We start from the raw sequence: 18,120 nt of genomic DNA, 5'->3' as shown, positions 1-18,120 counted from the left end.
TGGCTATCACTACAAAAAAAAAAAACTCTCATTTATTGACGGTTTTTAAAACCGTCAAGAAAAAAAAAATTTACTAACGGTTTTTTGAAAACCGTCCATAAAATAATAAATTACAACAGTTTCAATTAAACCGTCTATAAATTTACAGACGGTTCTAATAAAACCTTCTGTAAATTTAAAGACGGTTTAAAAAAAACTGTCTAATTTTTTTTTCCATTTTTTTTTTCGAGATTCCAAACTATTTTCCTAAAACCATATGTAAATTTATTGAAATCGCCTTTTTTTTTTTTTCTTTTTCTTTTTCTTTTTAAAAGAAAGACCTAGATCGATCTCTCTCCCTTCAAAAAAAAATCTCTCGAGAGAGTCTCGACCTCACCTCTCCCTCTCCCTCTTGTCCTTCTTCTTCTCTCTCTGGCCGGCGAATGAGACAGGCGACGTGAACGGGACGACTTCGGGATCTTGACACAGAGTCGGTGACGTCGCTGATCGAGGTCAGATCCAAACGAAACCCACGCCTGGGCGGATCTCTGGCCGGAATACGTGGATTTTCGGCCGGTTCTCTCTTCCTCTGTCTTTCTCTCCCCCCCTCCGGCCTCCTCGACACCACTCTCTTCCAGACCACCGGACGGATCTGTGATTTTTTTTTTTTTAAGTGAGTGAAATTCTTAGGTTTGATTTACATTTTGTGTTTGTTTTAGGTTTGGATTATGATGATTATTGGGTTTGATTTGTGAAAATTATTGGGTTTGAAAGACAAGGTTTTGATTTGTGAAGGATTTTTTGAATCCCAGTGACCGGATCTACCGTTGATTTCCGGTGGAACTCGAAGGAGACAGGCAATGACCTGTCGTACCCAAGAAGAACCGAGGAAGCCCGATTCTCTGATGGATTTTCAGAGCTGATTTACGCTGGTAAACGGAGCTCGATCTGACCAATGGACATAAAAATAATAATAATTATAATTTTTTTTTAAAAAAAAAAAGACAAATTGTGGACGGTTTGACCCAAACCGTCCTTAACACGGATTAGCGACCCATTGTCCTGGACTGTTTGAAACCGTCTGGACCATTTCCAGACGGTTTTTTTCAATTTCTAGACGGTTTGAAACCATCCACAATTCCTGATTTTTTTGTAGTGCATTAACTTTGGTATATTTAACATCAAACTCTAGGATTAATTACGGATCAAGATAATACGAATGGTAAATCAACTCTTCCTGGACAGCAACTAATTAATCCCAGAAACCCCCTGAACTCCAATGTAATGATTACATTCCGGATAGAAAATATTTTTAGTTGAAATATTTTTCTTCGTGCATGCCACAATCGATCCATGCTAATAGTTGCATGCTAATAGGAAACACACCTATTAATTAAACATTCATATACAGTTGCATTATAAACTACACCCAGTTCATTTATGAACCACCTACATGCAGCTTGGGTTTTGATTCTCAAATCCATGCAAATTAAAAGGTAATAATAACAATAATAATAATAATAATAATTAGAGGGTAGAGTCTATATATCCTTCAAACTACTACACAATTGACAATGTCCTCCATAAACTTTCAATTTAGACAATATCCCTTTCTCAAACTACAAAAAATTGTTAATGTTTTTCTATTGATGAAAATACTCTTATTAAAATAAAATAATAATACAAATATTTTGTTTTTTTTTTTAAAAAAAAAAAAAGATAAAAAAAAAAGAAAGGGTATTAAAAGAACTTTTTTTTTTTTTTTTTTTTTTTTTGCTCACGAACATAGATCGAGTACTTGAAGTTGACATATATATGCACATTTACTGGATTGAATGTCTGGATCATTTTCTTCCAGTTGCGTTGAATTTCAAGTTCACGCTGCAGGATATGTTTCGATCTTGATCGCCATTATGGACTTTTCAGTTCCCGGAATCAGTGTAGCAAAAGTCAGTTAACTTGGAAAGGACTCTTTCTGAGTCAGTTACAGAAGAATTTAGTAAGAGCAGTGCTTCATCCGGAAATATTGCTTGTCCAGGGCCTTGTGGGTTCTATAGATCTAATGATTAATTTTTAAATGAAATAATTACACTATCAGTATCTGAGGTTGACCTAAATTACAAATAACTCCTTGTGGTATAAAAAATTATTGTAGGGTCCTTGTGGTAAACTAAAATTACAAATCACTCCTCGAAGTCATTTTTCGTCCACGAAGTTAACAGAAATCATTAGGTTGCCACGTCAGACCAATAAAACGCGACACGTGTTACTTTTAATAAAAAAAAATATTAAAAATTAAAAACCTAACATTTAGTTTTTATTTTTATTTTTTCAAATATATATATTAGGTGTTGGAAATGTATGGCTGCCAAACCTCGGCCAATGAGGATAGCCGCACACCACCCCCAGAAGGTGTCGGGGTTGGCGCGCGACCACCCTAACAGGATCATGTGCCACCCTTACAATAATTTTTTGTACCACAATGAATGATTTGTAATTTAGACCAACTCAAAAACCAATAATATAATTATTTATTTTTAAAAATGAGAGGGAACTCAAGTGTACTAAATAATATGTCTCTTTTGGTAAAACCACCTTTGAAAATTTTTTTGGAAAACTTTTAGTGTTAATGACAAGCATATCATAACTACTGTGAAAAGCATATCATGAGTACTGTTTTCAAAACGCAAAGTAAAAAAAATAAAATAAAAGGCACAAAAAAGGAGGGGTGGCCACAACCTCTCCTCCGTTGGGTAGCCACGTGGCCCTTTTTTTATTATTATTAAAAATTAGTTTTTTTTTTTTTTTTTTAATTTTAAAAAAAAAATATTTTACGATTTGTTTTAAAAAGTGTGTTACTACGTGGTGGATACCACATCTGAAAGTCATCTGGTCACTATTTTTTGAAAAGTATTCTTGGATGTTTGAAAAGATAGAAAGGGATTTTAAAAAGTTTACCCAACATAAAACAATTATTTTTCTTTCCTTTTTGTTTTCTGGGCTAGATTCGTAATTACTGACATTTGTTTTATAGGATGTGATCACTAGTCCTACGTACCCTCTTTATTCAAGACAGAATTGAATAAAGGTTGGCAACATCAATACATATACATCGTGCATTTAATCTGTTGATATTTTTAAGGTCATTTTCTTTATAAGCACCACTTTTTGTGAACTAAAGGGGAACCAATTATATTTTAGGGTCATGGTGATCGATTGGTGACCAATCAAGCCTCCACTGAAGAACGAAAGTATTTCGTCAAGCATTTAATTCGAAATATTTGGTTATAATTAACAAAAAATTGGGACACTTTCGAAGAAACTTCAGCAGTACGTACTGTGACTTTAACAAAAAAAAAGTGTTTGAAAGGTGCCAAAACATTCGTGGCTGAGAGATCTTTTTGATCCCTTTCTACAACGTCTGGCTTTCTTTACTTTATTGCTTCCAAAAGTGGCTGAGATATCCCAGGTATCCCGTTTCATTGCCGTGGGACGAGTGATTTGGGGTACCCTACATTTCTATGGTTAGGTGCATTAATTCATGAAGAAAAAGATCCCTTACCTTCTCTTTAGCTGACAAAAAGTTGCAAGTGCCTAAAGTTGACGTCTAAAATTGCTGTCATCCAAGAAAATTTCTCCTTTCTTGTTCTGTTTAACGAGTTGGACGGTCTCCAATGTCCAATTCCAGCAGATATGTGGGTCATCCCTACAGTAGGACGGTCTCCAATTCCAAAGGATCCTGACATAGAAGATCATGCAAGCTTGAAATCGAGGTATGAAACGGGAAGAATTTAGAAAGTGTGGGTGGAAAGTCATGATCAGATCATAACGTATTGCTTGGGGTGGACATGGACATATATGCTTAAATATTCTTCCACCGTCATGATCACTCTAATTCTATACTAAAAGCCAATTAAGCTCCATATTCTCGCAAATGGGGTGATTAATTAACGTGACCCATTTTCCTGCTTTCGGACGTTTAATTACATTGATTTTCCAATATTTATATTGTCGGTTCGTATGAATACAAAAAGGGTTTCTAGCTTGTGTTCCAATGTCATACTTAGCCCTCTTTCCGCTCTCCATGTATCTCCGTTTTGGAGATCACTAGTACTTATGGCCAAGCTTCCGGAAACAAAGCAGCCTAGCTACTAAAAGTACATTTATATACATAGCAACTATTGTTGAATGTGACGACTCTCTAGTAAATCAAAGTAATGAAGACAAAGGGAGTTTGTGTGATACCAGGATAAGCAAGAGATAATAAGAAAAATTTAGAGAAATTAATCTGGCCATTCGATCTAAAGAAAACTCGCGGATATTTGTTAGAAATAATAAGAATTAACTTGAAGAAGGTTTTAGAAGATGAAAATTAATGATAGATTTTGGGCCCCAGAACGATACAGTACTTAATGACATGCGAACCGTAAGTAGAGAGCTTTTTCAAATTGAGATCTTACGTGCAAATATGATATTCGAAGCAAAAGTTATGTATGATGTAGTATCACATGTGCAAAATAGTACCACGTGTCAGCTAAAGACCATAACACGTCTCACCCCAGACTATGCCACGTGTCATCCACAGATTATGAAATGTGTCAACCTCAAATTGAGCCATCTGTCAGCACCTTACTATGGCACGTGTTAGCCTCAGATTGTGCCACATGCCAAAACCATATTATGCCACATGTCAATCATCATGAGGTTCACATCGTCCCACATGTCAGTATTTACGTACGCCACGTTATCTATCATGTGTCAGATTAGCATTGAGTAGGAGCTAGCCACAAACACGTGGAGATGGATGATGAGATGATCGCTGAATTATTTAAATTTTTAATTCGGCCGAACGAAATTAATTAAACATAAATTAGGGTTTTAAATTTGAATTACCTGATATAGATGACGTGATGGATAACGAGATGCTGGCCAAATGAAAAATTGAGTAAATAACTACCTAGGGTTTTGTAATTGTTAGGATTGTCAAGGACAGAGAGAATCCTAAAACCACTGAAAATGATGCTAGCTGAAGTTGTATTCTTATAATCATGTCCTTTCAGGCTCCAGCCAGTTGCTTGCGGGCCCATTATCTTTGTACCCGGCCCATTGTAAAGCCCAATATCTAAAGGCCGAAATTCAGAAGACTTGTATATTCGCTCAAGAAGGACGATTGGTTAAGCCTACTCTCGGGTTCTTAGGCCCAACTCAATCTTCGCAAACTACAATCTTGCAGGCTAAAAATATCACACAAAAGCCCAGTTTGAGTCTCCAAGTCTTCGCCAAATTGCCATTCGTTAATTACGTTCACTTTCAAAATATTATAATATTAATTAAATTCATTATTTTTTATTAATTTAATTTATTTTGATAGATAATAATTTAACATAGTATGTGTATTTGAATCTTGTCTACCTAATTTTTTTTTTTTTTTTTTGAGCAAATACTGGGAAACAGAGAATCTTGTCTCCCTAATTGATCACAAACGTCCAAGGAAATCTGTGTGTTCGGATTTTATGGTTTAGAAAAAGGGAAAAAAAAAAAATAATGTGTTCACTCTAGCTTGTAATAAAAAACACATTGGGAGAAAAGTTAATCCATTAAGATATACAAGAGATTAGGAAAATGGTATCCTATGAACTAGCTATGACCTTATCTTTATCATCTTGGATATATATATATTGATCTACATCCGATAACAAGAAATTTCTGACCGACGTCTTCTTCGTGGAAACAGAATAATCGAAGACAAATCTATTTCCACAAGGAAATATACTCCATTAATTGTTTATATATTCTGATAAAAACAAATTGGAATAAAGAATTATTCTCGTGTTAGTGAGTGTCAATATCACAAAAATAAACAAAACAACTGTCGTTAATCTAATTATATTGCAATCCAATAAAATATGAAAAAGGTTGCATGAAGGCCAGGTCGTCGCGGGGCTTTTGTCTTGGCCTCGATGACCTGAAGCCATCAATCAAGGTTTATTTGGTGTTTATTATCGTCATGGCATTGATCGACAGAATGTGCGGATATATATACGGAATTAAATAATAAATCGATCTTTTTAATTTTTGGTTTTTTGTTTCAGGCTTTTTCTGTCATATATAATCTGCTTCTCGTCCTGGATTATTCTTCCTCCCTTTACAGGAATTATTCAGTAATTACCACCATCCATGCTCCTTCAAAGCTCGTAGTATCTTCCATTTATTAGCGAACACGCATCAACATACATACATATATAGCTTTCATATATATATATATATATATATATATATATATATATACTAAATTAATTCAAGTAGATTAATATTCAGACTCTTTGACATTATGCATTCAGATTGTAGCTAGTAGCATATGGTCTGGCGTGCATGTATTCATTTCATACTGCGCTTTTCTCTTCTCAGTGATGTCACTGCTTAGACAAATTAATTAATCATTTTATTAATAAAAAGCCTTTTGAATTTAAGAGATAAGTAGTGTTCTTGAACAAGGAACACGCACCTTTGCCAGGCTAGCTAGCTAGGGCTTATTTGAAGCTTCTTTGAAGCTTCCTCTCGGGGTTTTTTGGAGCTAATTAATTTGTCATTATGTACCAAACTTTTCTACGCATGATAAGAAACCTTGACTTGGAACATCTTTGTCAACCATTCCTGACGTGACACTTGTAATATATTACCTTGATGAATGTCGGATTCAGGCACCCATGGGTTGAAAACGTACGTAGAACTTTATTTACTTGAACAGTAGTTTCTGTTGTTCCTTTCATATGATTTTTTTATTGATCAATTGCTATCTACTTTTTTTGAATTTGTTTTCTTGCTGTTTGTTGTCTATGTTCACGACGTTTACGTGGAATTTTCTTCTTCTTCTTTTTTTCTTCTTCTTCTTCTTCTTCTTCTTCTTCTTCTTCTTTTTTTTTTTTTTTTTTTTTTTTTTTTATTTTTTATTTTTATCTTTAGTATATATAATCATATTGGTCCATGACATGAGAGAGAATTCATTGCACAATCGCATACGATTGAACTCATCCATTTTAGAAAGTACAAGAAAAAATCAAATCATACATAACGATGTACATAGCACTATGTACGAAGATATCTATACGCATGATTTCACCCTTATACTACATATTTGGTGCACATTTGTATTCTTCAAAATTGTACTTTATTTCCTTCTCATTCTAACATGTTAGATTTTATGTTGGCTAATTCAGTATCAAAATTAAGTTTGGTATAATTAAGCCTAACTTTGTTAGTCTAAGTTGGTATTTAAATTGAAAACAAGAAACTTTGACAATTGTGCAAGAATTCAAGTTTTCAATTGCCGATATATCTAGTCTGTCGGTGTGTGGTTGCACCATGTTTGGATGAGCTATGTCAAAGCACTAGAGGAAGGTGTCCTGAAACACTCAATCCGATTTGGCAGTACTCGCAGATGGTTCGGGCAAAGTACTTAAAGTGATATATTTCAAGTGTTCCATATCTACTCGATTGGGAGGTTTCATTGGATCTCCACTGAACGAGTATGTTCAATTCAAAAATAGGAAGATTCTCAAAGCCGAGACTTTTGATTAATTGGAGACTTGGTCGAATCACGTCTTGTAGCCAGAAATCTTTAAAACCCTAGCTGCATCCAAACGAAAAAACTTATCTGTTCGAACTCAAGACTTATATAAGCATCCTTATGCATGATTTTTCAAAAACCTTGAGGCCATTATTTAGTTTGCAAGAGATACTTTTTCCATCCACATGCATGCTCTTAACCACACTCAAAATAAAAAACCTATAGCTATCGGAGTTTCAGGTTACAATGAGATTTGACAGAATATATAATGGGCCAGTAGAGCTGTAGAGACAAACACATCATTTTTTTTAGTATGACTAACTGTAAATTGATTCTTCCCTAACGGATGAGTTTCTTGGGTTTACCTACTACAGAGTGATTTTATTTTTGAAGATTTTTTCAAAAGGTTTTTACCTTGTCGTCAAAATTGTATATTGTTTAATGTTTTTATTGCTGTACTTAATTAATTTTGGTGATGTTATATGTGTGTGTGTGATGATTGTGAAATTTTAATTGGTTGTGATTATTTAAAAACACGTATTCACTCATCCCTAAGTGTTACTTGGGGTTATTGGGCGAATTTTATAATCTATATTATTGCAAATAATGTTTCTGATTCCCCTTAATTAGCTTGATCAGATCGATGGAAGCAACTCGATCGATCCACATGTCGGTAGCTAGAGATCTAGCTAGATAATTAATGAGCGGTAGTTAATAAAGAAATTAAAGTTTTTGTTCATTTTTTAAGTAAAAGCTATTCAATTAATACTCGGGGAATAATATTCTTACCCTTCACATCAATGATAGGCCTTATTACGAGAGTTTTAGTTGTTGAACCCAATATTAATCTAAGAACTGACTTTGCCAATAGCTAGACTTTGAAGTGCCTGCCTACATGTATTGACAAAATCTGCTGAAAAAGTTCCCAATCATTGTTTCAATTGGCTCTAATATAAAAGGTTGGCCTACCAAACAAAGCTGGAAGGAAAGTCAAGTTGAAAATTAGTACTCTGAACAACTACAACGATCTTGCATTAATTTCGGGTTGATTGAGTCGGTTGATCAGTTTTGACCTAATTAAAAAAAAAAAAAAAAAAAAAAAAAAAAAAAAAGTAAGCACTTTTTCTTTTTGTTTTTGTTTTTTGTTCTTTAATCTTCTGCTTGCTCAATAATATGCAACATGCAACCTTTTACTTAATTGGGCTTTTCTTTCTTTTTTTTTTTTTTTTTTTCTTCTCATAATTTAAGCTTTTTAAATAATTAATGGTTTAACATGGTGATTTACCACCAAAAAAAAAAAAAAAACAAATGGAGTGTGAAGTAAAATTGTATAGTGACATATCTAGCATGGAAACCACTTGAAAACACAAATTTGAAGTAACAAACGAAATGCTTAACGAGAAAAGAAATTTCATGATGTCATGTTTCAGTAGTCACGGACCATATGAAATCAATGGTGACGAAAACCGTATCAGAAAATGTTGGGATCGAGCTGCCATCGACATAATCAGGACAAGGGAAAGGTATGTATTAATTTGTTGACTGTGTATATATATATATATATATAATTAAACTGCGTCCTAAAAGGCTAAAATAATTAGGTACTTATCAGTCTGCATCAAGCATATATATATATATATGCACCAGAAATGCCATCCACCCAAAACATCGAGAAAGAAAAAGAAAAGAAAAGAAAAGAAAAAAAATGAAAAATGAAAAAAAGACAGGTGACAGTGAGTTAACCTCTACTAATTAATTCCTTAGCAGCCAAGGTTGAATTAAAAAGGCTATCTATCTCGTGTCCACATATATATCCTTCCGATCGACTCGATACTTTGGACTTGAATTCTGAAAAAGATGACAATTAAAGACCGAGTCAATTTTGTTTCACTTGGTGCTTCGTCTCTACTTTTTCTTTTGACTTGTGGGCATGAACATGTGCTCTCTCTCTCTCTCTCTCTCTCTCTCTCTCCCCCCACAAAATTGTGTCCTGCGTATGATTGACACGCTTTGTTCGTTTTCCTTGCGTATGATGCATGTCTTCCATAAATGAGAGACCTTTGCAAACCCGGCATCATGCCGGAGCGTATTATCACGTTCTTTGGTTATAATTTTAATTAATTAATTAAATTTATCTCTTCTTATAAGCTTAAGTTTTTTGAAAAAATAATGCAGAGATCTTGAATTCGAACTCTGTTTCTTTTGGTTACCTTACATTTCAATTAAATATTTCACGTGTTGAGCCTCACCTATTTAGAAAGAAGTTTGAGCCCACACGTGTGGGTGAGTATTAAAGTATTGATCAAGTGATTAAATTTACCTCTTCCTAACTATTAACTTAAGCTTTTAGGATAAGTGGTGATTTAATGATCGATAGAAATAGCTATAAAACAAAAGAGATAAACAAAAGAAGAAGAAAAATAAACTCTATTTACGAAAAAGAAAAGAAAAGAAAGAACTCTATTTACGGAAACTGTATATTTACTTAATGATTGATCGATTACATGACAGCGTATTAACTATGGTTATTCTAAATTAACGTGGAAGTTAGCACTTTAAATGCATGAAAGAGACTATCCTAGCTTTCTCCATGAGCTCAACAGGTGATCGATGGATTACCTAGATGGAGTTTCCTTTATCAGTGGATTTGCAGTAGGTGAGTGAATGACGCCCTTACTTTCCTTATTTGCACAGGTTCTCTTCCCTTAATACTCTCCCTCAAGTTGTAGTGGATATTCATGCCACCCAACTTGTCAAGCAAGTGATGGAATTGTGTCGAATTGAGTTCCTTGATTGATAGGTATGTGGAAAGTTTGAATTGTTTCGTTTTATAGTTTTTTTTTAGAATGTTGTTGTAGTCAATTTCTATATGTTTTGTTCTTTCATGAAATAGGGAATTCAAAGTGATGTGAATGATTGCTTTGTTGTCATAGTACAACTCTGCTAATTGTGAATGCAAGATATGGAGGTCCGCCAATTGTTTGTTTTAACCAGGTAATTAATGAGTGGCATGGTGATTCATCTTATGTTATTGTGAAGGAAAGAATGAAAATGATTGATTGAGCATCCAAAAGATCAAGGCAAACACAATTCGAATTCACTTTCCCTTAGACCATCTATCTAGTTTAGTGAACAACGCATACTTTCTGTCTTAAAATGTGATACAAGAGCTTCACAAAATTGAAGAAATGAAAGAACAACACAAGGAACATGAAATGTGATTTTGAACAATGTGATGCTATTCCATGATGTTAAAATTCTATCATGTTAGAGTTATATTAATTGATAGTGACATATACTTCTACTAAACAAGTGACAAATAGAAAACCCCAATTAATTAAAGGCAAAACAAGATAAAAAGATTGATTTGAATTATTGAATTTTGTCTTAGAATATTAAGGATATTTTTCATGTTAAGCCTTGTCTTTCTCCCATCCTCTTATGATGAACCCACATGAACCGCACAAATCCAATAATGATTTTAAAAAATGGGAGGATGAGAGAATGACAGGAAGAGAAAATGAATCATTTCTCTAATTATATATATACTCTTAATAGATTTGTAATCAAATTTATAGGATTTGATTACCTTTTCTAGCTACCTTACCTAGCTACCACATTTTTCTATAAATAGAGCATATAAAACAATTGTATTAAAAAAAATTCAATAAAATCAAAATGTAACCTATAGAGCCTTGCTAGTAGTGTACATAAATCTCTAAGATCGAACTACTCCAAAATTCTTGTGTTCTATTTCTCTCTCCACCTCCGCTCGATCTTCTCTTGCATATTGAACAAAATAGGTCTCCAATTTGATCCACCAGACACACCCATAATACAGAAAGTTCTAGGCAACTTAAAATTTTCCTCTTTCTAGTTGGAATTACATGAAATGGACAGATAAGATATGCTTTCACTGCTCTGATTGTTTTAGCAGACATGGAGAAACCAATAAAAGAAACAAGCCACATTTTGATGCCCTACCTTGCTAAATCCGAGCAAGTGACGGCCAAAACGTCAAAGCACCTTTCCAACTTTACTGCCTTTTCATGGAGGATTCAGGGGGAGATTTGTGAACGACACAACTCGATCAACCCATGTGTTGGGCGTCAAAAAAAAAAAGGGTGTAGCTTTTTAAGTTGTAATTAATTAAGAAATAAACGATAAAGTTCATCAAACACTACTGATTGAGGAGATCGACCAGTCAACGCGGAGACAAATCTAATTAAACATGATTGCACTCAAAGTGCCGGAAGAATTGGACCGATCGAGGGCGCAGTGGAACATTAATGTCACAGTTAAAGGTTCCTCGGCAGCCACAATCATTAGCAATTGATCAATCCAAAAATCATAGCAAAAGAGAACGCATGGAGTGAAGAACTATATATAACTAATTAACGAAGCATATATGAGAAAGAACAGACAATTCTCTGAGTGAATTCATTTCGGTTTTTTTTTTTTTTTTTTTCTGAAAATCTGACAGAAAATTCTCTACCGGTACAAATTAATTTACACCACGCATGTGAAGTACTGCTGCTATTGCGGCGGCACAAAGTACCTCAACTCCTCAAAAGCAGAATCCTGTGGCTGTGGCAATCCTTGTTGGCAACCTTCATAGTCAGAGACCAAAGGGGGATAAACTAAAGAACTTATATCTCCCCAGCTGGTGCTTTCTCCAGAACTAGTCGTCCCGGTGCTACCATTGACCATGTCGGCCATTCCATAAAACCCCTCCAACAACCCCCCATCTAATTGTTGTGGGTTGTGATCATAGCCCAATTCACAAAGCTCGCTTGGGAGATTTTCAAACAGGTTTGGCATTTGAGTACAAGTAGTAGTACTGTTAATGGAATTCATGGCTGCCGAAGAAGTAAGCATACTCATCGAGTCCACATATAGCTGATCTTGTTGAGGCGAGGAAATAACATTAATGGGGTATTGAAAATTAGTGTTTGGTTGTTGATGATTGTCTGAAAATCTTCCCCCTGCAAGCTTCATCAGCAAACTCCTAAGATTTGCTTCGTCCTCGAGAGGAGGGTCTGTAGGCCAGTATGGGCTGATCATCTGGTTCATGACACCAGGAGCCATAAACGTCTCACAGCTCTCTTTCTTCATCTCTTGCTTTAGGCTGTTGGCTCGCCGAGCCTGAGCCTGTTGCTCTTTGCGCTGCTTGCCTAGGAGCTTCTTCTTCAGCCTTGTGTTCCAGTAGTTTTTTATATCGTTATCAGTTCTCCCTGGTAATTGTCCTGCGATGATGGACCACCTATATAGATATATACACCAAGAACATATTCGAATTATTATTGTCCACAAGATCTTATAACAGAGAAAAGGGTTGCAAAATAATATTGTCAAAACTAAAGTAATTAATTACCTGCTTCCAATACTTATATAGAGGCTACAAATAATGTTATCTTCTTCCTCGGAAAACCCTCCGTGCTTAATGTTTGGCCGGAGATAATTCAACCATCTAAGCCGACAGCTCTTCCCGCATCTCTTAAGGCCTGAGCAAGGCAATGATAATATGCAAATTTGAATAAGTTGGCCATGGTTTGGATTTTAATTTACAAAAAGATCAAGAAGGTGAAAAATTGAAAGTACTAATTAATACCTATCTTCTGGGGCAAGGCTATCCAGTTGCCGCCAGTGCCATGCTGCTCGATGTATGCCTTGAGAGTGGCATCTTCCTCGGGCGACCATGGTCCTTTCTTGACGTTGGCTTTGTCACAGCAAGGAGCTCTCCCCATGTTTTTTTCTTTGTCTATCGATGAGAGGTTCTCAAGTAAGCTTGATCAATTCGACCCCTTTATTATTAGCCCCCCGATGATAGATGATTATGTAATATATATAATAGAGAGATAAGAGGGAGACTATAATGGCTGGAGGAGGACAGACATGGAAGGGGTCACAGGATTTCAAAAAGAGTAATGAGAAAAGATGAACCTTTATGAATAAAATAATAATTAAAAAAACATTTGCAAATGCCCGAATAGGAGACCAGGGTTTTTCTCATTTGTCTTTCTTAATCCAGAATCTATATATATAACTTAATTATGTCCGCCATCCTCCTTTTGACTGACTCTCTCTCCCCCTCGTCAAGATCTGCTACATCTTAATTTCTATGATCATGATCATGATGGTTCTATATAAGTGGACCCGGCTACAAGGTTAAGAGATCAGACATCAGCTAGTTGAATGGTTCCTCAGTGGTAGGCTAAATGGCTCGATTATGCATGTTAGGAGAATATTATGATATCATCAGTGTCCTATTTACGAAGAAACGGTTCTAAAAGAAAACGAGAAGTAGAGAGAAAATGATTAGCAAAGAAAGAAAGTGCATAGCAGAGAGTGGTACACATCAGTGCGTTACTAGGGAAGATTAATTAATGTCAAAATCTTGGTTATGGGTACCGCTATCTTCTACTATCAGTATAAAGATTTTGCTAAAAGAAGACATATCAAACGTGGGTGTCTGTTCTGATCGTCCGAACGAATTTTTTAGCTAGTGAGCATCAAAGTTTTTACATGTTCGGACGGAAATTTCAAAGAGTTATCAAGTATCGATTTGATTGTCCGGACATCATCACAAATTGTCCAGACATGCAAAAACTTTTATGTTCTTTGAAAGATCCGGCTAGACACGTCTTATGGTCATCCAGACAGTTTCTATTTCATTTTTTAACATCATTTTTTGCCATAGTTTGTGACAAGATATCAACTTGTTGAAGCTAGCCCTGAAAATCTAATATCGATCTGTTAAGTGGCATGTCTTAATCTTATCAATTATATATGAACCATTATTATGATCCATCAGTCTCGAGATGCCTCTTCAAAGTTGTAATATCTATATATAGAAAAAAGAAAACAATAACAACAATGGTGATCAAAAAATTGGTCAAGTATTACAATCGTGGGGAATGATGAGGGATATTTCGTTATAGTAGGTGACCAAATGGGTACCATGATATTTATAAAGGGAGTGTACTGGCTGGCTGGCGTGGTGATGGTTTGAATGTATCGCCAAATCTGAAATTTAATCATAAATTAAATATTAGAGCAAAAGTTTCAAATTAGAGCAACAATAATGGAGGGCTTTTAGATAAACAAATATTATATAACCAAGGTCCTAGCTAGTTTCAACTATGGATTGCTCCTTCAAGGCAAAAGGCTTATGGGTGTAACCAATTATGCTAATAACACATGCCATTTGGGACCCAAAAAATTTATATAATAATTAAAAAAGACATCAGGATTCAAGAGGCAACGTACAAGTTTGCCAATAGCAGTCAAGAGAACGAGGAAGCCCACTGTCACGTCAATCCCGTCACAAAATTAGACCTTCTTTTTTGTCTTTTTGTTGAGATTTCATAATAATCCCCCCCCATAATCTTTTTCTTTTTTCTTTATTTTTTCACGAACTAAGAGAGCATATTTATAATAACTAAAGTGGTATGAACGCCAAAAGAAAAATACCGTGAGGCTGACTTGAATCTTGGATGAATGTCTAAAAGTCAAAGGTGGCATTATATTAATGGTTGTTGATTTTTCACTGTGTTTAGATTTGTCTTCCTTCATTTTCACTGAGTTTTTCTTGCGTATTATTTATTTGCTTATAAAGTAGACAAAGTAAGCGGGAGAAAGCAAGTACACTACTTTTCAAACATGGATAGAAGGAAATGGTCTTCTCTCTCTCTCTCTCTCTCTCTTCCTTTGCTTATTTCTAAGGCCGATACAGCTCATGGCCACTTTTTTCTCAATTGGTACGTTTACTTGGAAGTTTAACGACTCTAATCCTAAGCTAGGGTAATTTGTAAGCCTAATCCAAGTAGATGTAGGTCTAGAAAGTCTAAGCTCACGAAGGAAATGAAATGAAATTATCTCAGTTAAGTGGGTCAAAACAAAAGTTATACACACATGGAATAAATAATTTTATTTTGAATGATATGATTAGATTAATGGATTTATTAGCAACATTAACACTAAGAGGGCATAGGATTCAAGAACAAAACTTTAATTTACTCTAGATTTTACCTACATTCTTTGAAAGGGAAACAAATAAAAAATAAATAAACCCCTAGCCTAATTAACCTTAGCCGCCCATATACAAATCCCCTATGTTGAACCTAATAAAAAATCATTATCTATGTGCAAGAAAAATCAAAGACAGGGCACTTAACGGAGACCATCCAACAAGAGTTAAAATAGTTTAGAGTTGCAAGCGTCACTCATGTGTATAGAGATCTTAATTCTACAGTTCATGTATTGGCTAAGGAGGCTGCTCATAAAAAGATGGGTTGTATTTGGTTGGAAGATGCTCCACGAAGCATTTCTAATATTGTTATTGGGGAACAATGTGGTCCATAAATCTTGTGTTTCGGATCAACTCATTTGTTTTTTAATGAAAGCTGAGATATTTCTATTAAAAAATAAATAAATAAATAAATAAGGGTTTGTGATTGAGAGTCAAACAACCCCTACTATGGCAAAGGATAGGTTAGATAATTGGTTAGATTGGTAGAGAAATTAAAAGTTTGGGTTAAATATTTCATAGGCAAGTGTGGTTTAACGCGAAGTCAAACGGACTCTTCGGTTTTTAAAAGTATCGTAGATAATATATGTAGACATGGAATTGGTATTTCCGTCCAATAATTTAACGGTGTGTCATATTAAATTAATTAGCAACTACCACGTGTCTCATATATCTCATTAATATTATTTAAAAATATAACACAAATAAAATTAAAAATTAAAAAAAAAAAAAAAAAAAAAAAAAAAAAAAAAAAAACCACCCCTTATAGCTAGGGGATGGCCAAACCACCACCAATTGCTATGGTGGTCGTTCAACCACCCTGAAATGACTAAATGGGGTGGCCAGTCCATCACCTACAGTCATTGTGGTAGTTCAATCCATCACCTATGACCAAATGAGGGTGATCGATCGAAATCATTCGATAACCATTTGAAGGTGGTTCTGCCACCCCCAAATGGCCAAATGGTATAGCCAAAACCACCCCCTGACCATTTGGGGTGTGCATTTAGTTAATTGCTTTGGTAGACTTTGTAATCGGAGGCGGAACCTTACCTCACTTTTACTTCTCTTTGATTCTTGACTCTCGCCTTCCTCGAGCCCAACTTCTCCTATGATGTTGCCCTTTTTTTTTTTTTTTTTTTTTTGTTTCTTTGTTATTATTATTATTATTAATTTGTATTTATTGTATAGTCATCAAAAATTAAATGGTTGAAGTCAAAATATACGTGACACTGAAGGGGTGAAAGGACATATATTAATCAAGTTGAAATTTTCTGAACATCTAGAAACATGCATATTTTAATAAGATCTTTAAAAAAACGTCAGAGACTACGTCTTTTCTTGTTGTTAAGGTGCACCATAGGGCCATAGCAATGGAATAATTAAGGAAGTTGGACTAGGACAAAAATGACTGTAGCGTGCATATCCTTACAACTGATATAATATATGCTCAATTTGTGCCTAGCTCGCAGAGAAGGAAGAAATAATAAATAATGGTTATTGAGTTTTCGTTAAAAAGAGAAAGGTAATTAATTATGTGGGCATCCTTAGCAAACCACCTAGAAAAGAAAGAAAAAAAAAATGTAAATTTTTTTTTTTTTTTTGGGAGGGGGGGAATTAAATGGCGTATGAAAAATCAGTTTCTGCACTCAATTATATATATCTCGAAAAAGTTGTGGATTAAACCGAAAGAAAATATAATGCGGAATATTAATAAAAAGACACACAGAATTGCGTTGTTCGGTCAATGACATACGTTCATAGAATAAAGTCTAAATGATTACATAATATAACAAGCTCCTATAAATAAGAAAATTAGATAATACAAATGGACTTCAACTATAATTAGGTAACTGTGACTAAGTGATAGACTTCAACTGTAGTTATGTCACAATCTTCAACTATGGATAAGTGATAATTTTCAACTGTAACTTGAATTCTTGATCCGTGGTGAATACGCTGTACGATAAACATGTCATGTAAGCATGACGTTGCTCTGATGCTTTGGGACCGAAAAAGAAAAGCATTACCATAATTGACCACTACAAACTAAAATACTTTGTAAGAAAGAAAGTGATTGAGCCTTTATTAGGCTCTAAAGTTAAGTCAGCCACGCGGTTTCTTCTTCCTTTAATTTGATGGTTCTAGAAATGCGTAATAGAAAGACAGAGGCAAATTTACGTTGTTTTACATCAATGTAATCGACAATAACACTGGGGTCTGGGGAAGCGATAATAAAGTAATTGAAAATGTTGTGTTTTTAATTTACAAAATCAACACATACGGTACGGTGATAATAAATGAAAATTGAAATTTTTAAAAACTTGCATTTTTTTTTTTTTTTTTTTTTTCATACAATCATGATATTCTTAATTATAACCATCCCACGAGCTTAGAAAGACAATAAATTAATTTTAGCACTAACTTAAAATCGATCAAATAGCGTAAAGATTAAAAAAAAAAAAAAAAAAAAAAAAAAAAGTGAACCAAATTAATCAAGAGAGAACTCAAAAGGGATTTTTCTGTTTCTCTACACTGTTTTTGT

At 34.5% G+C, this 18,120-nt stretch overlaps 1 protein-coding gene across 1 annotated transcript; it reads right to left on the bottom strand.

Moving 5' to 3' along the window:
* Positions 1 to 11,733: 11,733 nt before the first annotated feature.
* LOC133851565 (transcription factor RAX3-like) lies at positions 11,734 to 13,491 on the bottom strand. Its single transcript, XM_062288029.1, has 3 exons — positions 13,158 to 13,491; positions 12,921 to 13,050; positions 11,734 to 12,809 (listed from the first exon to the last, which is right to left on the bottom strand). Exons 1-3 carry the CDS (start codon positions 13,291 to 13,293, stop codon positions 12,083 to 12,085), a joined length of 993 nt encoding a protein of 330 aa, XP_062144013.1. The 5' UTR covers positions 13,294 to 13,491; the 3' UTR covers positions 11,734 to 12,082.
* Positions 13,492 to 18,120: the final 4,629 nt, after the last annotated feature.

The sequence above is a fragment of the Alnus glutinosa genome, chromosome 12 (assembly GCF_958979055.1).
Source record: "Alnus glutinosa chromosome 12, dhAlnGlut1.1, whole genome shotgun sequence".
Lineage (NCBI taxonomy): Eukaryota > Viridiplantae > Streptophyta > Magnoliopsida > Fagales > Betulaceae > Alnus > Alnus glutinosa.
The sequence above is the reverse complement of the archived record's forward strand: the minus strand, read 5'-3'. Positions and strand labels throughout refer to the sequence as shown.